The 21,881-nt window shown below is 46.1% G+C and overlaps 1 protein-coding gene across 5 annotated transcripts in view; it reads right to left on the bottom strand.

The window, feature by feature from the left end:
- LOC118222531 (nck-associated protein 5-like) overlaps positions 1 to 21,881 on the bottom strand; it is a 153,458-nt gene that overhangs the window by 85,871 nt on the left and 45,706 nt on the right. For 4 of the 5 annotated variants that reach the window (XM_035408186.1, XM_035408187.1, XM_035408184.1 and 1 more), the window contains one exon: positions 5,765 to 5,828. In XM_035408186.1, coding sequence (XP_035264077.1) covers positions 5,765 to 5,828 — 64 coding nt within the window. Of the gene's footprint in view, positions 1 to 5,764; positions 5,829 to 19,833; positions 20,047 to 21,881 lie in introns of those variants that run through there. The other variant, XM_035408188.1, reaches the window with a different exon arrangement.

Below are 21,881 nucleotides of genomic sequence, written 5' to 3'. Positions count from 1 at the left end.
CAGTCTGCGATTGTTACATCAGCACTCAGTTAAGAACATTCTACTCACATAATTTGTGATCTTACACCTTAAAGGGTTAATTTTATAGCACAATGAATCAATGATTTGCTAGCCTAACGATGCCTGCATTACCAATGGATCATGGCACATCACTATACACTAAGTTTAGACCATAAGAATATGTTCCTCTATTTCACCTCTAGATGGCCTTCTCACACTAAGGAAATTAAACAGGCATCAGCAACCTTGGCCCGAGTAAATCGTGGCTATCTATCAGAATTGCTTTGCTTTTCTACATCATTTTGTTATTTTTATAATTTCAATTTTAAGTAAGACGACTCTAAAACTGGAGTCGAGAGGAAATGCATAAATTAACAAAAATAGACTGACAGGAATAAGCAAATGCTATAGGCGATCTTATAGTAAACGCCAAATGATTAATAAAACACTGCCCTCTACTGCATTGAATAGCCTACTGCATGTGTATACTGGATACAGGTAGCTCTCACATCACTATGTTTTCCACTTTTTGAGGTGTGTACTGCACCTCACAACAAAAAAGCCACAATATTAATGCAAGGAGATTAACAGCACGATAGAGTTTTCTCCCGCACACTCGCATGACAGTTTGACGATCGGACGTTGTGGGATAGAAACCACAGACGGATAGATACATTTACAATTCATAATATTATCTACCCCCCTGCACGTGCGGCTAAGAGAAGTATAGCATTTCTCTGAGTGATTCTGACTCGCCCAGGGGGGGAGGGCTAAATGAAATTAATCTGCGGGCCGTATCCCTGTAATCTCAGGGGGGCTCTTTGGGTCTACAGAGGCCTTGCGTCCGCCATGAGGGACTGCAGGTGTGAAACAGAATCGGGTGCGAAGCCTCGATAATCTCTTCATTACACGGCTAATCCCAAAAAGGGGCGGGCCCGAAACTGAGCCCACTGGCACATAGCCTTTAACCCCCCCACCCCCCACCCCCCCGGCAGTACAAACACCGAGACAACAATCACACAGCCTCGTTCATTAATAAAACCACAATCCTGACACAAAGCCCGGAGATCTGAAGCCAGATTTTTTTTATTTTATGCTAAACTGAGACAGCTATCAATTACCCACATAGATTACAGAGCATGGCTGGCAGTTTTTTTTTTATCTGCAAGGTAATGAGGTTCAATTTTATACTGTGAAACAAAGAGTCGCTGTCCAATGGATATCTGAAAGGCAGACCGTGTCTAAGGTAGCCTCTAGCTCACCGGATTCTATTGCATCCACAACAGCACACAAAAAAGGATTCCAGAGACAAACCGAAAACTAAAATAAATAAATAAAACTAGTCAAATAAAACTAGAGTGCGCTCATAAGCTTTCCCCACTGTGGTTAAATAGACATATTTTTTAAACACATGTGCAAGTTTTTCTTTTTCACACAGGATACAGCATCCAGGCCCGAGGGCCTGTCGGAATTCCCGGGCGTGTACCCCGGCTTCAGGGGAGTGGCAGAGTATATCAGCCCCTCGGGGCCTGAAGGCCTGCGTGTGTGTTCTCACTGTGGAAGTCCTGCAGAGGGGTGCGGCAACTTCCTCCCAAACACTGATATCAGCAGAGACAGTGTGCACTTAGCTGGAGGGGCTGGGGGCTAAGTTTAACTCCGCGAAAGCACAAGACAGCAAATGCAAACACTTTCTGGGAGTTTTTTTTTTTTTTGTTTTTTTTTTTTTTTTTATGGCCCACCTGGGCATTATTAAGGAAACACAATTCTTCTCGGGCATTAAATATTTATACAACAGAAGAAGAAGAAAAGCAGGAAGCTTCAGGGCAACCAGGATACAATAAGGAATATTCAGCAAATCATGATGGAAATCGTGGTACAGTAACAATATTCAGGGCTATTCCAGTGCTGGAGAAACACAGCCCAACCTTGTTTCCAACACACACAAGCTACGTTTCCACTGTTGAAACCCGGACCTAAGGAAACCTAGACCGCAAACCGCCATCAGCCAACCAAAAAGTTAGTAGGGCACACGTTGTACTTCCATTCACTGTACTACCCTACGCCTGGAATCTGACCAGCTACAAAAACACACATGTGATGTTATTGGAGTTTGTGAATTGCGCACACTTGATTAACGCAGTTCAAGTGTGCTTTGGTTTTATATTTGAAGTCCTACGTGAAAACTCTCATTGTGACTCGATCACGCGTGGGCGTGAATGAAATGAACTCCATCATCTGGAGACCGATGCCTATGGGTGGTCTTGGAACATTTGGAAGTGAATTCACGACGCCTGATTCCCAAAAAAGAGCACCGTATGAAAGCAATCGTCCTGAAGTTCAGTTGGAAACAAAAAAATGACATCATCTGCTAGCCTTCAGCAGTCTCCTCCTCTCATGAGCGGTTTCAAAAATTCCACCGCAATCCAAGAGCGAGTAAATCAGATGCGACCAGAAACTAGCAATGTGAAGCCAATCACATTCCGGTGGCTGTTTAGCAACAAGTGGACAAACTTCAGTTTATCTGCAAATTAATTTGTTTTTGAAAGAACTGAATCATGTTCTCAGTGCACCTGGGTGTGAATCATGCAAAACAAATTTGGTCCGAAAGTTTCCGGAAACTTAATTAAGGAGAGGTTGACTGAATCAGGTAGTTAATTGGCTTCAGAATGCAATGATGCAATGATGTCAGACATTACAAACTTTCAGATGGCTTATGGGAAAAAGTAAATGTTTCACTATGGCCCTCTCATTTAGCCCATGAACTCATCATAAATAGTTTTCAATGCTTAAGGTTTTAGGGTTTAATTTGACATTTCAGGTCGTTATTCACAGAAAATATCAAATCATATTAAATTTGTAAGGTCTTATCAAACTTCCCCACGTCGTGGCTGAGCTGCACACAGGAATAACGGACTGGTCTGCTGTGTCACCATCTGGAACAATTCAGCTGTTGCCTTTCAGTAGAGAAATGCATGCTGGGACATGGCCCCCATGTTTTCAAATCCAATTCCTTCCTTCAGTTCCGGTTAAATATAGCCGACGCAAGCAGAGGGAAATGAAAAAGAAGCTTCTGATGGCAGCGGGGATGATTAAAGGGGGCATGGGGCAAGCCGAAGGATGCACACTTCAAAGCGCTCTCCGTCTAATCTGGTTTTTCGAGGGCGGGAGGGGGAGGGGGAGGGGGAGGGGGAGGGGGGGAGGGGTGGTTTAGGCCACGTCTGTCCAGACTGGCCCAGTCCGCCAGCACGTTCACAATTACCCACCTGGAGCGGCACGTTTTTTTAACCAGGTTGCCGTTGGAAACGACTGTGTCGCCAACCCTCCCCGCTGAAAATTCCAACTTAAACCACCCCAAGCCTAAACCAATGGCGGTTTAAGACGTGTTTTTTTGGACACTTTTAGCGGGTCAACCAGCTGTTCACCAGCTGACCAGCCTGGCCCAGGTCAAAGTGCCCAGTCGTCCCCTCCGATCTGCCCTCAGAAGTGAACAGAATGCCTTAAATTCCACCACTAGGGGGCAGAAATAGGCACACAGCAGTCAATGCTTTTAAGGTGTGCAGGCTCAGCTCATCTTACTGTGCTGCAGCACGGGACCATCCTGTCAGGAGCCATGTATGATGATCCTAATTTACAATGGAACTTTTCCCCCACATCCCCGTCATCTTCACTACCTGTTCAGCTCTCCTTCTGTCTGCTACTGATAACTCATCCTTGAAGCCCCCCCTCCCCCACCCCCTTATCTTTCCAAGTAGGAATTAGCATGGAACTGACATGCTCAAGTCTGAGTAGGATCATTCATCGTGTAAAACACCAGCTTGGCAGACAGAGCTGTAGGCCCATCCGGAAAACGTGAGAGGTCTTCAGCACCCTGTGACAGCCCCCTTAAAGTGAGTAAGAGGGTGGGGTGGGGGGGGATGGGGGGCAGACAGCGAAGTGACGGGGGCTTGGGGAAGAGACCACGCAGTGTGGAATCATGGGAAGGCCTCAGGAGCCAGACTGCTCCAACCGCAAACGGGACTGAAAAACGAAGAGCGTATGTCTAATTCTACGAGCGGTGCGTGTTTTCCACACTCCCACGGCTCGGTAAAAATACCCAAACAAGGGGAATCGTCCTCCACGCTGCTAAAGGGATTGCATGCCTGCTGCCACCTCCTAGTGGGAAGACAAGTTAAACCAGTGATGAACAGAGCACATCTACTCTAACAGAATTTCTGTCATAAATAACATCTGCCTTGGAGAAGTTATGATTTCTAATAACTCCAATGCATAAGAACGTGAGAACATAACACGTAGCAGCAGGAGCAAGCAGAGTTGCCAGATTTGAAAACACTGAACCTGCCCAAAGCCATTTCCCCCCCACACAATAACATTAAAAAGTGTCCCAATTGTGCAGGAATCCGCCCAATCTGGCAACACTGGGAGCAAGCCATGCAGTCCATCTAGGCCCATCGACTTGAGTCTCACTGCAGTCGGCATACATCATCATAGCAACAGGAAGTCAGAAGGCTTTCAGTGAGTCTCATCTGTACCTTGACACGATACAGCACGGATCGTGAATATCCTGCGACATTATTACTTTCTCTACATCGTTTCCTCCGGAATAATCCCCTTTATTAAAGGACCCGTGGTACAGTGATGAAGGATCCGGTCTCATAATCCCCTCAGGTTTACACTGCGGTTGTGCTATTAAGTAAAGCACTTAACCTGAATTGATTCAGTAAATATTCAGCCCTGTAAATGGATTACGACGCACGTAAAAACCTTAAGAGTGTCAGGAAGCTTTCCAGCAAATGAAAAGGAATGGGCGAATGGATATCAAGCACTCGGATGCAAGTGAATAAATAAAATTTTAAAAAGACTTCAAAGACATCATTCATATACATAATTTAAAAGGCCTTATGTACTAAACAACTCTCTCTTACTCTCTGAATTAAATGCAGGTACATAAAATAAGGAGTAAAACACGGCTCTCTTCCAAATTAAGAAGCAGACTATTCACAGTACAGCTTTAAAATGGAAACAAACTCAGAGATCAACCCCAAAAGCAGTCTTTAGTTTAATTCCCCAAGAAATAAGAAATATTTTATCTTCTCTGATTATAATAGTATAATCATACCAACAGAGCCGATAGAAAATGTTATCCTTGACTTACAGTAATACTACAACATTTAGGCATAATATTATGCATTGTAAAATATTACACAATGTTTTCCTTAACCTGAAAATATTTATAAAATATGAGCTTATATGAGATGTTCTTATGAAAAGTAGGCCTACATGTACAGATTATAAAAAGTGAATTCTCCTGCCAGGGTGTTATTCTGCTGAATGACAGCTGGTCCCCAGCAACAGCACTTTTCTGACCCCCGCGTGGTCAGCTGTTCTCAGCTCCGCTCTACGACCCTGCCATGCAATCCCCTCCCTCTTCACATATCCTTCTGTGTATTTGCGTCTTTTTCACCCGGCTTTGTGCAATAATTCTCAACGCAAGATTAACTGCTTCTTAAACTCTGTCCCCCCTGTTTCAATCCTCGCTCTCACGTGTACCACGTGTACACGAGAAAAACACAAGAAGAACGCAGCACAAGGCAAGCTCCCAACGTGTGCATCATTTCACTGAGCCCACTATACAAAAGGTACAGGCCAGCGTCTAGTTGTTGTTTTTTTTTTGTTGTTGTTTTTTTTCTGGAACATTCTAAGAGTTCGCCACGGAAGCAGGGTTTAAGCACTGGGCTCGAGGCGGAATGAAAGAAGTGAACAGTACCATTGTTCCTTCGCCTTTGGTCCGTAAGACTTCCCTCCACAGGCGAGCCGCGGCCAGCTTCTCCCTGAACAAAAGAGAGAGAGAGGGAGAGAGAGCCGAAGAGTGAGCGAGTGGCCGTTTTTCATCCGGAATGATTTCCCGACTCTTTTCCTCGTTCGCTCGGGCTCCGCTCCAAGCACGGAATCGCTCCCACACGAAAGCGCGGAGCGCCGCACCCCGACACCCGTTTAGGGACCGGGAGCCCCGGCAGAGCTGGCTGGAAAGCACGTGGAGCGACTCCTAAATATTCTATTGGGCTAAAATTGGCCCGCAAACCACACCACAACCGCTCGTTAAACAGACGCGCATGCAACCCAACCCTCATGCACATGCAACACAGTCATCAAACCCAATAAAATGCCATACATTCACAATCCACTGTTTTTTTAATAGTCTTTAATATTTATTTTTCAAGCTAACTGTGGACTGTACATATAATTCGATGTCTGGAAATAATATAGCGGTTTTACCCTCCTCCATTTTCTTTCCACGGAAATGCTTACATTAAATTTCATCTCAAGGCAGGTTGAAATTCGTCATAATTTTGGTTAAATATCGTCCCACATTCCCCCACAACTGAGTGCAAAAAGCTGAGCCCTTTAAAGTTTGCAAGCAGCAGTATGAAATCAGTAATTGCTGAATGCACCATGCTTATCTGCACAGAGAAACATCAAAACAGGTTCTCAATAACCAGTAATAGAACAGAAAGGGAATGCATGGCTGGTAAGAATAAACTTTGTAGTGAAAGTTTTTTTCAGATAATAAAGTTCATGACATCAAGCTAATTTGACCAAAACCACAGCTCAGGACCCTGTAAATCAGGGCTGCTCAATCCTGTTCCTGGAGATCTACCATGCTATAAGTTTTAACTCCAGCCCTAACAAAGCACACATCATTCAACAGCTACAGATCTCATTGAGCCGCTAATTGGTAGAGTCAGGTGTGCCAAATTAGGGTTGAAATGAAAACCTACAGGACAGTAGGTCTCCAGGAACAGGATTGGGCAGGCCTACTGTATACTGACCGAAGATTTATTAGACACAGACAGACAGACAGACAGACAGACAGACAGACAGACAGAGACAGCAGCAGCTGCAGGAAGGTACACCCTGTCATCTTGCACCTGAAATTTGGGATTTAGGGCACTTTTCGCGCACTAATTGCAGAGCCCCCATTTCTGCCCCTCTCCAGCAAAGAGTGTTTCCGCCCCCCCCCCTCCCCCCTCAGTGTCCTGGCGGCCTGGGGTGCAGCTTACGGAAGCGCCTCAGCAGAACAAGAGGATCCCAAAAAAAAGTCACCTTACTTCCTGCTCATTCAGCAGTCTGGGATAGACCAATCAGGACAGGCTACACATCTTCAGTGTAAAAAAAAAAAAGAAAAAAAAAACGCAATCGCTCCAGACCGAGCCGTCGAGGGTTAAAACGCAACGTGCTAATTTACAGACGCCAGCCAGAAAACTACAGAAAGCTTGAAAGAAGAAAGCTTAATGCGTCGGAGAGAACCACCGCCAGAGAAGACTAATCTGACATTCTGCATAAAACATAATTATAGTAATTGGTACATATTTCACTCGCAGTCAAAACACATTCTCTGCACACGCTTAAATGGGAACATTTGTATTTAATTTCAGCTCCCAGAAGTAAAAAACGGTCCTTCGGTATTTTAATAATGTATAATGAAGTCAGTGCCGGAGTTTCCTGTGACATAGCCCTTACATTCCGCCTGCCGTAACCAGGGGGAAACATTCCGGTGTTGATCCCTGTCTGGGTGGAGCAGACTGCAAGAAGTATCACAAGCAGGGAAAATCACAGGTGGCAGGCCTTCTATGGAATAGCTGAGAAGCTTGAAATTCACCAAAAAGTGTAGACTTGAACCTGAAATTCTGTAAAATTCGGCTATGAATAACTGTACAAAATGTATATTTGTACCTTATCGGACCTGTGTTTTGTAGTTGTTCCAATGACCTTCGGTATGCACTTATTGTACGTCGCTTTGGATAAAAGCGTCTGACAAATAAATATAATGTGAAGTGAAGCAACAAGGACCCAGGCTGCCCAGCTAGCTCTAATCACGTGATCTAAATCCAGCGTGATCCAACAGTTATTAATTAGTCCTGTTCTGTTGTTGTCTGAGGATCTAAGAGGGAGGGGCTACTGATTACTGTACTGCATGGGGGGTCTTCCTAGAGATGACACCCGAAGCTGCCCCCTTCTCCCTGATATCCTTCGATTGATTTATATCACCGGAGCAATGAGCTGCGCAACGTGGCTACTACATATTACACACCACAGTGGAAATCCCCCCCCCCACGACCCCCATTCTGGATGTGGATCTGTCCCCCCTTTCTCTCTCTACTCTACACTCCCTCCTTTTTCTGTTTCCCTCCTCTCCTCTCTCCAAGCTCATTTCCTCACGAGCAGGAAGCTCTGGCAATTAAATTCTATTAAGCGAATCACAGCGGTCTACGAACGGCGACTGGCACCTCCATTGGCTACAGCTGTCCCCCCCAACCCCCCCACCCCCCAACCCCCAACTAGACGGGCCTGGCAGAGCCGGAGCGATGGGTGAGAGACGGCGGCTGGGCGCCATGGCGACGCGCTTCACCGGAGCGCGCCCTGGCCACCTGATGCCCCCTTCCGCTCGCCTCTTCTCTCACCGCCCAGAGAGTCGCCACCGGCGCCGGCGCCACCGCCAACCCCGCCCAGACCCGCCAGACAACAGGGGCCATCCCAGCACTGTTCACTCCCAATCATGTCTCTGTGCTCCCCGGAAACCTGTCCCCCCCATCCCCTCAGCTACCGCAACATTCATCCCAATCATGTCTCTGTGCTCCCCGGAAATCTGTCCCCCCATCCCCTCTGCCACCGCTACATTCATCCCAATCATGTCTCTGTGCTCCCCGGAAACCTGTCCCCCCCATCCCCTCAGCTACCGCAACATTCATCCCAATCATGTCTCTGTGCTCCCCGGAAATCTGTCCCCCCATCCCCTCTGCCACCGCTACATTCATCCCAATCATGTCTCTGTGCTCCCCGGAAACCTGTCCCTCATCCCTTCAGCTACCGCAACATTCATCCCAATCATGTCTCTGTGCTCCCCGGAAATCTGTCCCCCCCCATCCCCTCTGCCACCACTACATTCATCCCAATCATGTCTCTGTGCTCCCCGGAAACCTGTCCCTCATCCCCTCAGCTACCGCAACATTCATCCCAATCATGTCTCTGTGCTCCCCGGAAACCTGTCCCCCCCATCCCCTCTGCCACCGCTACATTCATCCCAATCATGTCTCTGTGCTCCCCGGAAATCTGTCCCCCCCCATCCCCTCTGCCACCGCTACATTCATCCCAATCATGTCTCTGTGCTCCCCGGAAACCTGTCCCTCATCCCCTCAGCTACCGCAACATTCATCCCAATCATGTCTTTGTGCTCCCCGGAAATCTGTCCCCCCCCATCCCCTCTGCCACCGCTACATTCATCCCAATCATGTCTCTGTGCTCCCCGGAAATCTGTCCCCCCCCAACCCCTCTACAACCGCAAGATTCATCCCAATCATGTCTCTGTGCTCCCCGGAAACCTGTCCCTCATTCCCTCAGCTACCGCAACATTCATCCCAATCATGTCTCTGTGCTCCCCGGAAATCTGTCCCCCCCCCATCCCCTCTGCCACCGCAACATTCATCCCAATCATGTCTCTGTGCTCCCCGGAAATCTGTCCCCCCCCATCCCCTCTGCCACCGCAACATTCATCCCAATCATGTCTCTGTGCTCCCCGGAAATCTGTCCCCCCCATCCCCTCTGCCACCGCAACATTCATCCCAATCATGTCTCTGTGCTCCCCGAAAATCTGTTCCCCCCCAACCCCTCTGCCACCGCTACATTCATCCCAATCATGTCTCTGTGCTCCCCGGAAATCTGTCCCCCCCATCCCCTCTGCCGCCGCTACATTTATCCCAATTCCAGCCTGTTCCTGCGACATTTATCTCAATCCCTGTCTGCGCCCACAACATTCATCCCAATCCTGTGTGCTTCCGTCAAATCAATCCCAAAACCAGTTTGATCCCGCCGCATTACGCACATCCGTTTGCTTCCAAGACATTCATCCCAGTCCAGTCCTCCCTCACAGGATTTCCTGTAAAGGCTTGTACCGTTTGTTTTGTGTGCTAATGTGTCCTGCTCGCCAAACCAGCAACAATGCACAATGTTTAGCCTCAACTGATTCACATCCAACCAAGCTAAAAGCCAAATGCTTATTCACCATATCAAAGGAACAGAGTATGCTTATCTTGAGATATTACAGACATTATCTGATGCTATTCGGGTGATTAGAAACAACAGTGTGCTTTGGAGAGAAATTTGAAAGGAGCAAATAATATCTCCATATTATTTTACTGATGTTTAAATTGACCATTGTGCTTGGTTTGGGTCAAATTTACCCTTTTTAAACTTTTAGTACATGAGGAATGACATGTTTGAGAGACCAGTGACTAAGCCAGGGTAAATTTGCTTCTTGTTCTGTTTCTATTTGCTGTTTATCATCCGTAGTTGCTTTATGTCTTCTTTCCTACATGGTTTATTTGAATATAATAAGATAAAGATAATTGAGAATGCCAGTTCAAAACAAAAAAGTATCATTAATCTACTGCATGAAATAGTATTGAAAAGTATGATGTCCGGTATGACTGGATGTCAGTCAAATCAGAACAAAAGCATGTCAGCGTGTTTGTGTTGCAGCGTTGGGAAAGAGTGTGTGCATGTCACCAAGCCACAGGTGAAGTGGAGACACAGGTCTGCGGAGGGGAGGATCAATCGGCCCGTCCCGAAAGATCTAATTTTCCGACCGGAATTGACAAGCCTCGGCAAGTCACGTCAAGCGGGGCGCGCTTTGAACTGCATTGTGGGAGGCAGCTGAACGGTTATCCCAGAAGTGCAGTGTTTCACATCTCTGTCCACCCACTGTGCCGTTCTTAATAATGAACACAAACTACATTTACATTACATTACAGGCATTTAGCAGACGCTCTTATCCAGAGCGACATACAACAAAGTGCATCAGTTCAAGGTGCAGAGGTGCAGAAAAACACACTAGAGTGAAGTAAAGATAGTAGTGCCAGAAGTGACCACGTAGACCAGACAAACTACCTGTGCGCATATTGTATCAGTGAGACTCAAACTTCACTGTAAATCAGGGGTGTCCAATCCTAACCCAAAAAGGCCGGTGAAGAAAAAAAAAAAAAGAAGAAAAAAACCTACTCTTCAAAGGGTTAAATCAGCCAATCAGCACTTTGTATTCACTGTATCAGCTATGACATTCTTCAACCCAACGATGCCAAGAGTAAAAATCTCGTAATGAGGCAAATGTCTGGAGGACCTTTATCAAAGAGTCAAGACTGTGTTCAGCCATGTTGCAGCATCTCCTTTGCCTCATTAGTCCACAGCTCAACTAATACATAGGGAACAGAGGAGCTAAAGCCAATGGACGTTGTGAATGCATGAGCACAAGTGAGAGCATGAATATATGACAAGGATAGAGCCATCATGTGGAACTACAGATCTAATCTCAATGAACTCAATCCTGATGAGCGTATATGATGCTTAATAGGGCATTTGTACAATTTAAAGAAACGGCCTCAAACAGCTGTTTTTTAATCTCCTCTCAGGGCAGGACGGTAGCCATGGAAACGTTCTGGCCTGGCTCATTAACGGTCCTCCACGTGCGACACATAAAACGGCACTTCTGTTTGCCTGGCTGTGCGCTCTGTGTACGCGCTTGAATTAAGTGGCCCAGTCTACTGTGCCTTAGGTTCCTGGTCTGAGGGTCAAAGGTCGCACAGGGCCATTTTTTTGGGCATTTCACCCAACAATTTACGTGCTTTTTCTGAACAACACATTTGAGAAATGTTAATGCACAGCAAGTGTTAAAAGCTGAACCCTGGGGGGGGTTCTGCGGGAAATGCCAAGCACCCGCTCAGTCAAACCACCAGATTTACAAATACCAGGACAATCAATGGAACAGTTTCTCTAGGATTCCTTCTCTAACAGTACTGTATTGCAAAAGGTATCTCTGAGCTGCCTCTGTGATAAGTACCGGTATGCAAGAAACAGTCACGGTACTCCAAAGAGGAAAACGGTTCTGCATCTCCGGTGCTCTGCAAGTGCTGGTAACCAGGTACCGGCGAGTACCGGCCCAGTTCAAGCACTGCTAAATAACAGACTGATAAAATCAAACTCTGCCAGAGCTGGAGAGTCTGTAATGCAGGGGACATTCGTAGCTTCACAGACGCAGAAGCCGAGCGTGCCCAGCTGAAAGTGCCACTCTGAGGGTGATACGCGCTGGCACAGCGTACCCGCCGAGGTGAAACCTCTTCACTCCTGGGACCACGTGACACAATCAGAGGATTACAAACATGGACAGCATGTTTGGAGAGAAGGGATTGTTTTAGTATTTCTGGACCAGGTTTGTTTTCGTTTTTTTTCGTTACACCATAAATCCCACTAAATCACTGTGTGCAACCTGTGCGTGCATCCAAACAGACAATGCACTGAGGCTGGCCTTTAGGCCAAGAATCAGACATGCTATCCTAAAGCCTGCTCTTTCATGACATAGACGTGCCTATGCATGGCTAAACAATATCAACCATTTCAATTTGTCAAACAGTAAGGAATATGTTCTTAATATATGTCAACATCTATGGAATGCATTACCAGATTTTTCCATTTTTTTGCAGGCATTCCTTTTCTTGCGTGCATATTATTCCATGTTAGGTTTTATCATTTGAAAAATGCCTCGTTCAAAGGGTGATAATTTTATCATCAGGGATTAAACCGCAAGGCTAGGCAAAACAGGATCGCGGCCATGACAACCTGTTGATGAGGCAGGCTCTTCAGAACAACGCCCTGAATAACTGACCACCGATGATGCAATGAGAATTCCATGGAAATAAACTTTCAACACTGGGTGCCTCTTGTCTGTCATTTTATATCAATTCTGGCTCAACACAGCACCGCTATACTGGGAATTTCAACAGCTTGTACTGGCCAAAAAAGAGGCTAGGCCCCTACAAATTCACGGGTCCCGTTTCAATGCATATACATTGTAGGTTATCCTTACCTGGACGCAATGTATTTATATTTGCTAACCCGTTCGATGAATTAACATCATGAATTCCACTACCATTTATGTGCAAAAAATGCCAGAAAGTCCAAAGAATCAAAAAAAGGGTGGAGTTTTGACTTTGTCAAATTCATTCCTCAAAGTTGAGTACACAAAACACTTGACTCCTGTTCCTCTCCATTTCCGTATCAAGAATCAATATATTTTCAGAGGAAAAATCTGAGAACGTTTGAAGGAAATGAACTGCTGAAGTATCCAAGGAATGCATTTTTTTTTTTTTTTTTTTTTTAAATCAAGGAATGGCATTTTAGAGGATATGAAAGACTTATTTCAATAAAACCTGAAACCAACAAATATTGAACTGGAACGCAAGTACACGCACAGCTCTTTCTTCATTAAACGTCCAAATGCCATTTCTGCTACAATTCTGGACAGAAATACCCTTTTGGATGGAGCAAAGTGCTCTTTATTACACAACAGTTCAGTTTTGAAACTCTGGCGTTTGCTGAGGAACGCTGAACACAAACTGGTGCCACGTTCCACATAAAAATGTCAGGTCAGATCATGACCCCGGGCACACATTCACACCTTCTTAGTGTATCAGACCTGGGCTTGCGCACATATGCATGTGCATTTCACACATTCGTGACACTTGCTCTTTAACCTCCAATTACATTACATTACAGGCATTTAGCAGATGCTCTTATCCAGAGCAACTTACACAAATTTTACATAGCATTTTACATTGTATCCATTTATACAGCTGGATATATACTGAAGCAATGCAGGTTAAGTACCTTGCTCAAGGGTACAACGGCAGTGTCCTACCCGAGAATCGAACTTGTGACCTTCAGGTTACAAAACAAGTTCCTTACCCATTATACTACACCGCCACCCAATTACATGCATATCAAGCGCAGGTTCTTCCCTTTTTAGGCAGTTGGGACAAAGACAAATATGTTTTAAATTTATTCTCAAGGGGTATGTTCACTTTTTCAGATATCCTTCTCAACCCACATCTGATTATCATTTGGAGAAGATTTTTTTTTTGGGGTCTTAATTCCATTTGAGGAGGGGAATTGCTCTCCGCGATTGAAAACCACAGAATAAACATTTGGAGAAACATTCTTTCAACCCGCAGAGAGAGGCGAACGACTGCATGCTGTAGCAATTACGAAAAAAACACTGAGGCTATTTCATATTTGTTTCCACAATTATGGCGTACCTAATGATTTGGGCATTGGGGGGTAACGTATGTTTCCAGAAATGCTCCTGCCCAAGGCAACCACTATGGTTCTGCATTGCACAGACAGTACAGTGAAGCTCCAGTATATCATGGGGCGGGTGGGTGGCTGGGTGGGGGGTAGTGGTTATTTATAATATAATGCAACATAATCACCACTATGGGTATTTTGGCACAGTCTAAAGCTCACATAAAAACATTTCATCATGATTTCAGTGTCTTCATACCACACTTATATCACTGAGTGACATTTGTCTGAAAAAGAATGCAATCGAACGTGTTGGAATATTAGCCTACATCTGCTCTTTAAAAACAGAAAGAAAGAAAGAAATCTGACAACTGGAGCAATGATCGCCCAACTAAATATGTGAGCATATGGGCGTTTATATAACTCCATGACCCACATTCGGTAAATGTATTAAAGCTAAAATAAATCCAATTAGAGGTTTAATCCAAGAAACATAGCACACCAGCTTTTTACTCATTTCTCAGAGGTCTTCTAGAGCAAACATGGTTTTTTTTTTTTTACTTTTTTTGTTTTTTTTAAAATGCGGACGAAAGAATCCAATCCTAATGTAAAACTAAATTGATCATGAGTGGTGGAGAATACACACCACACAACATTTGTTCAAATAGATGCTTTTGGTGAATTGTGGGTTCCATTTCATACAGCTTCTCAGCTAAGGCCGCTAGAGTACACCTGTCACCTGCCAGGGCCAGTAAAAGAGAAATGCCCTGTGGCACCAGGGTCACCAGGGTCAGGGGTCACACAGTGACCTCCCATAACGGAGTGGTGTCACCGGTCAAGCAGCAGTCTGCCCAGTGAGGCACACCAGGGAGACCCAGGCCTGGTTCTGGATGGGCCTTATCTCCACCCCAATGGTGCCTGTCCTCACCATTGTCCTCTGTCACAGCCATTAATCGCTGGACACTTTGGAAGGAAAGGTATGCCTTTCATTCTTCCTGAAACCCAAGCGAAGCATTGAGAGAGAGAGAGAGAGAGAGACAGAGAGAGGGAGACAGAGAGAGAGAGAGAGAGAGACAGAGAGAGGGAGAGAGAGAGACAAAGAAAGACAGAGAGAGAGAGAGAGATCAGCTGAATCTAAAAGAACGCAAGCCTTGTCCTCCAGGACCGACGCCGTTTGACAGGCATGCGTGAGCTGGGCTGTGGCGTGTGCATTGCCCGCGCTCCTCGCTCCTCTATCAGATAATCTCAGCCCAAACCCACCATGTCTCTCCCATGCATCCACAGGGTTTTTACTGCAGCATCACAAGCTGCAGAGCGGAAGACACGCATTGCATATTCACATAATGTAATTCTTCACATCACTCAACCTATGGCGAAAACCTTGGGTTTTGAATTATATTGCCGTGCGCTAAATTAATTCTGCGTTTCTTTGCGTTCGGTGCTTCTCCCATGATCCTGACCTTCTGGAATGGAACTCTGTGCTGACACTGCAAGCCTCCAAGGTCACGTGCAGGTCGGACGAAGGCCAATCCAAGGCAAGCTGACACTTTTCCGAGCAGAACTGCCTGCAGACGAGCCTCCAGCCTTTTCCACAATAAATATACGTAATTGAACGAATAAGGGTAGTTAGATAGTTCTCATTCTTTCTGTCGTAACGGCAGCGGGGTTTTTTTTTTACATTCTGTAGAATGCAATCTCTGTACGTTCAAATCCTCTTAAACTAATCCCCAGGAACATTTCACTGCTCCTCACCGCCACCCCGCCCCCCACCCCCCAGAACACATCTGCCGCCTAAGACCACTTTCACTGGTCACATGGTCCCTGCCTGCTCTTTCAGCATTGATACACTCTCCATACACACAATGACAGGAACAACCCAACCACAGCACTGCAATATTATGATGGCACAACCAGAGGTGAAAAGTGCAGGGGTCAGAGTAAAAGTCCTCCCATGTGTTTCTTCCACCTTTGAACTCGGCCAGCTGATTTCACAAATTAATTCTACCACCTGGCTAATTAGCAAATCCAGATGATTGGAACAAAACGCTGGGGAGGACTTTTAATTTCTATACCTGGATCTTCCACCTCTGGACATTAAACCCAGATTGTCACGACCAAACATACCAGGCTATTGCACAATGAAGCCGAAGCAGATAAATGGCACATAGAGGTACAATAAAATGTTACAAAAGCTAATTCAGAAACTGGGATGATTTTTAAAACCACGTGAGAAATCACACTGGTAGGAAAACTCCTGATAGCAGCCATAAGAAGAATATACATGAGGCCCCTCGCCTTTACCCCAAAATAATGGAGTGTTCTGATTGGCTAGATGCAAAAAAAAAAGAGGACTGAAACTGGACAATCAATGAAGGACTAGTTTTCAGTCCAGCTGACACCACAACCAGGCTTGGCTTTGGCCCAGTACCTCATATGATATGTATTATACATCATTGTGAAAAAATGAAATGCATATTATTCAAAAAAACTTTCCCATTTTGCTTAAGGACAAACACAACCACACAACAGACCAGGTACCGTGACCGTGATACCTAAATTCTTCGCTTGTAATATGTTTTTTTTTCTTTCTTTCTTTTTATTTTGTAATTTGAGCACTGTCCTGATCTGGTGCATTAACGGAAGAGGTTCTACAGCTTTTAAAAAATGTAAGTGACGCGTAATCCCCATTGTCGCAAACATGTGAAATCTGAGCGATACGCCTTCCCCCTCTTGGCCTAACGCAGAGCAATCAAGGATACCTTCCACACTGCAGTCTGCATTCTGGAATGGCACCCTGGATAAATTCCAGAGGTGAATTACTTGCTCGGGCCAAAAACAGGGATGCGGGCCGTGTGATACATGACATCACGTTAATCTGATTTCCACATCAGCAGAGAGCTACGCTGGACGTCCCACGCGTCATTTGTTTACCGAGAATGCAATTTCTTTAGCCGCTATTGTTCCGACCTGTTCTGCGCCGGCTGCCCGGAGCTGTTCACTGATCCGCCAGCATCTCGTTCATACTTTAAATTCCCAAAATAGCTAAAAGGGATTCCATTTCTCTTTCTATATTGTTCCCCTGACAATTTTTTTCTCATAATTTTTTTTTCTTTATATCAAATAAACAACTCCCCTTCGTGTAGTTATTGAAAATATTACTCACATCTAACAATGACAGGCGCAGTCTTTGGCACGTCCAACTCATGAGATAGCTGAATGTAATTACCATTACCAAATCGTGCAGGCCATCTTAGACCACAAGAGGTTTGGCCCAAATTCTTGGCTACCTCAGCCAAACATATCAGCATTCTTCCCTGCAAAATGCTGTTTTGATTTAACGTTTGTGGTAGATGCCACAAACTAAGTAGCAAATTGACTTCAACTGCTATGAATTAGACAACGATCTGTGGAAACCATTTAGGGCATGATGTTAATTTAACTGCAATAGCAGAAGACCTCATGCATTTATTTACCTGCTCCTCTGCCAACAGCAGAGGGAGATGCACACAGAGTAGGTCCTTGTACACACACACACACACACACACACACACACACACGCACACACGCGCACACACGCGCACACACGCGCACACACGCGCACACACGCGCACACACGCGCACACACACACGTACACACACACACCAATGTGCTAAAAAAACAACAACTGGGGTCGTCTGGGCTGATGCCACATCTTTAGAAATGGAGGAATTTTACTGTGGTTCACAACAATTCTGGAGCAGCACAATGCAGCCCACTGTCTGCTAATGCTGCCTGAAAAGGTTATTAGGTTCCACGAATGCAGGACACATTATGTCACCTACTTTTTCCAACAAAGCACAGCACAGCATTTCAGGTCTGTTTACCCTTTTCCATTGTTGGTGCTGGCAGCTGTTTGCATACAGGTCAAATGTGTGATCCTGTGCTCTCGCCACAGCTCAATAAATTCCTCATTCCATCCTCAGCTTCGATCCAGTGTCTGTTTACATCTTGGTGCTCACACAGTTGCAGTTTGCATTGCATCACGCATCTTCACTTTCTATATGCCGCTGGTCTACAGGAAGTTTCCATAAAACAGCTGGTTTTTTAAATACACTGAACGTGGACATTGTTCAGTGATTCCTTTTTTCAATAATTGCTGGCAGTCCCTCTTTGCTAGTGAACCCAAGCTTGCTGCATACGCATCATTACAAATTTAATAAAACAATTTCTACAGACAAATAGTCTGTTGCAGATATTGCAGTTAAATACAAGTCAACCCACCAATACTGACTTAAACTATAATCTGGTTCTAGGTCAATACTGGCTGGGCACAATAAGGACACCGTAACCTGGGCTTCTCCTTTGTGTTTGTGCGGGACACCTGTCATCAGGTGCGGCGCGGCGTGCACGGTCTCCACGACAGCGCACACCTGTCCTGTGCGAACGGCTCTCTGAACTCTGAGCCCCTGCAAGAGCATAAACCACCTTCTTCCGCTCACGCAACCAGACTGAACTAAACGCAAAAAAAAAAGTTGCTGAGCAACTTAGCCAGCGGCGGCCGCTAACTGTGGAAATCAATTACGCTTAATTGGTGAGCTGAAAGTGTGCAGTCATTAGCCAATCTAAATAAGTGCCATCAGTCCTAACTACTGACTCGTGGTCAGGAGCTTCTGTAATTAGTCTTCTTTCCGTACATGTGGAAGGAGAGGTTTCAGGGCTCCGGAGGGGCTAGCAAGGCACATGTGTTCAGCATGCTCGGACCAAGGGGGAACGTTTGGCTTCCCTACTACCACCTTAAATAAATAAAATAAAATAAATGTGCACAAAAAGTATGATCTTCGTCACTCACAGCCTGGTGGAAAATACGATCAGGACCTGTCACTGAGCGACTGTCACTGAGGATTAAAGCGCTCGATAGAAAAAGAAAGAAAAAAAAAACCTTAATCAGGCTGAGGGAAAAAAAAAAAAATGCATTCCAGCATTTCAGAGCTCAGAGGTTTGTTTTGGTCCTCCTCGCACCCTGGACTCCATTCCCTGGGCATCAATCAGCATTAAGCCACTTTACTGTACAGCCGTGCGCCAATTCAGCCTAGCGCAGTTGCTAATAGCAACAGGGCACGGGGACAGTCCCCCCCCCCCACCCCACCCCACCCCACCCCATCCTCCCCTTTGCTATAGTAAATAACGGGTGTATTTTACGGGGGGCTTATCGGGTCCCGCACGCGCAAAGAATCTGAGACGCACAGAAGCGCTCTTTCCCCACGCCGGGAGCACTGACGCTCAAAGCTGCAATTTGAAAAGCTGCACTTAAAACACAGGCTGCACGTCACAGCATAGTTCCGCTCCCGAATCCTCCTCTCCACAGTCACAGGCGGCACACACCTTTGTGAGGAGAAGGAGGCGAGCCCTTTTAAACTTTAAATCAACTCTCTCGTTCCACACTCGAGGGGGGTGGGGGGGGGGGGGGGGGGGGGGGGGGGGGGAGTGTGAAACCTGAAGAGAACTTAATTCAGTTCAGAGTGAGCGCACATGCAACACCAAGCCTTTTAAAATAATTTTTTAAAAAGAAATTTAAAAAGAAAAGCACAGCTTGAATACATGCGGCGGTATTTTCCAAGAGAGCCGACTCAGAACACCGGACCGGCAGTCTAACACTGCAGAGTCTTATCCGATAATTTAGCATAAAGAGAAGATAAAGGGAGCTGTGGTGCAGCTTCCCCTGTCCTTACCCTGACGGTGCTCGTTCATGCTGGAGGACGGACTTCAGGGGACGCACATGGTAATCCGACAGACAGCAGCCGACAGCTCAGAGGTCTCGGCGACGAGGAAGTTTACATCCACAGTGCGGCTCGGAGCAAAACGCTAACCCGGCGCCGCGACACCTCTCTTTCTCTCCGCCTCTCTTTCCCTCCACCTCTCTCTCGCCGCTCCGGCTCGCTCTACTTCCCTCCCTCTCTCGCTCTCTCATTCATACCCTTCCCCTTTCTCTTTCTCTGCCACTCTCTCTCTCTCTGCCTCTCTCTCTCTCTCTCCCTCAGCCTCTCTCTCTCCCTCTCTCTACCCCTTTCGTTCGCTCTTTCCTTTTATCTCCGCCTCTCCCACTCTCTCTCTTGCTCTGCCTCTCTCGCTATCCCCTCTCTCACTCACTCTGCCTCTCTCTCTCTCTCTCACTGCCTCCCTCTCTCTCTGTCTCTCTCTCACTGCCTCTCCCTCTGTCACTGCCTCCCTCTCTCTCTCTCTCTCTCTCTCTCTCCCTCTCTCTCTCTCTCTCAGTAAATTCACGGGGCTCAGCCTCTGGGATGTTTAACATGTGTTCAGCAGAGGGGGGGCTGCAGCCTTTGAAGGTGGCCCTTTCCTCCAAGGGGGGTACAGAAGGCAGTGTGTGTGTGTGTGTGTGTGTGTGTGTGTGTATACGTGTCAGTGTTTGTGTGTGTGTGTCCCGTGTGTGTATGCGTATGTGCGCATCAATGTGTGTGTGTTTGTATGTGTGTGTGTGTGTGTGTGTATGTGTGATTATGCGTGCGTGTGTGTGTGTGTGTGTGTGTGTGTGGGGGGGGGGGGGGGGGGGGGGAGTGAACCTGATTGAGCAGAACCACTCACAATGCTTATGACAGGAGACCCACAGAGAGGAGAAAGAGACAAAGTAAAGAGGGATGACCAGGGAGAAAAAGGCTGCAGACAGTGTTGTGCAGGGGGCACGAGGACAGAAAGCGAGACTGAGACAAAAAGGGAAGAGGGAGAGAAGGAAGGGAAGGATAAAAAGAGAGATGGGCAGGAGGAGGGAGGTATGGAGAGATGCGGAGGGAGAGACCGACGGGGCTGAGGTCCATCTGCCGCGATCACGACCGGTTTTCAGCCGAATCGCTCCGCAGCCTCAGACACACAACTCTGCGTGGGACGGGACGGGACGGGGGCCCCCCGTCTATTGTCTCCTCCCAAATAAGGCCACCGTGAAAAGGGGGGCGGCAACCGGAGGGGTGAAAGGGGAATTAAAAGGCTCCTGGATACAGCAGCCATCATTAAAAAAAGAAAGCAAGCCCCCCCCCTCCCCCCCCCCCCCAAAAAAAAAAAAAACGTACCTAATCACAGTCACTTTGCTCGACATCCACCACAACTAATGTACTAAATGAACAATTACACTAATCAGATTAGCAATCTGTACAGGGGGACGGAGACGAGGTGAAGGGGGTAAATCATTGGCAATTTCGGAATGAAAGAAACTCGGGTTGCCCTGAACTGACAGATGGATGTGGCTGCACTTTTTTTGTCCGTTATTTAACTGAAGATTAAATTTTAATGGCATCCATTCATCCATGTGTATGCATCATCTTCCTGTCAATTCTGAAAACTGGAGTTTGGAAACTAAGTCAGTTCTTAGATGTCAGATGTTAATGTGGGCCCGGCACTAAAAGTACAGTTTTTTTTACACTCAAAGTACAGTTCTTTTTTATCTTAAGAGGCATCACTCTGGTGGGTTTTTTGTTACAAATCCATACTCATCACTATAACACCTTGAAGAAAAATCCAATACATTTTCCCCAGTTGCTTTCATGTGACAGTTACTCAGCTCCACGAGTCTAGTCTGAGGTTAAAATATTGCCCAGTTTTGATAAATGCAGCTGCATTCATAAGCAAATGTTTATTCATGCTGAAACTAATTTCATCTCGAGAGCAGGTGGCCACCAATTAGTTTTTTTGTTCTGCCTCCAAACTGGAAAGATAGATGAAGAGAAAATCGGTCCGTACACCGAGGGAGGCCGGCCTAGAGCGGTGAACA

The sequence above is a fragment of the Anguilla anguilla genome, chromosome 3 (genome assembly GCF_013347855.1).
Source record: "Anguilla anguilla isolate fAngAng1 chromosome 3, fAngAng1.pri, whole genome shotgun sequence".
Classification (NCBI taxonomy): domain Eukaryota; kingdom Metazoa; phylum Chordata; class Actinopteri; order Anguilliformes; family Anguillidae; genus Anguilla; species Anguilla anguilla.
The sequence above is the reverse complement of the archived record's forward strand: the minus strand, read 5'-3'. Positions and strand labels throughout refer to the sequence as shown.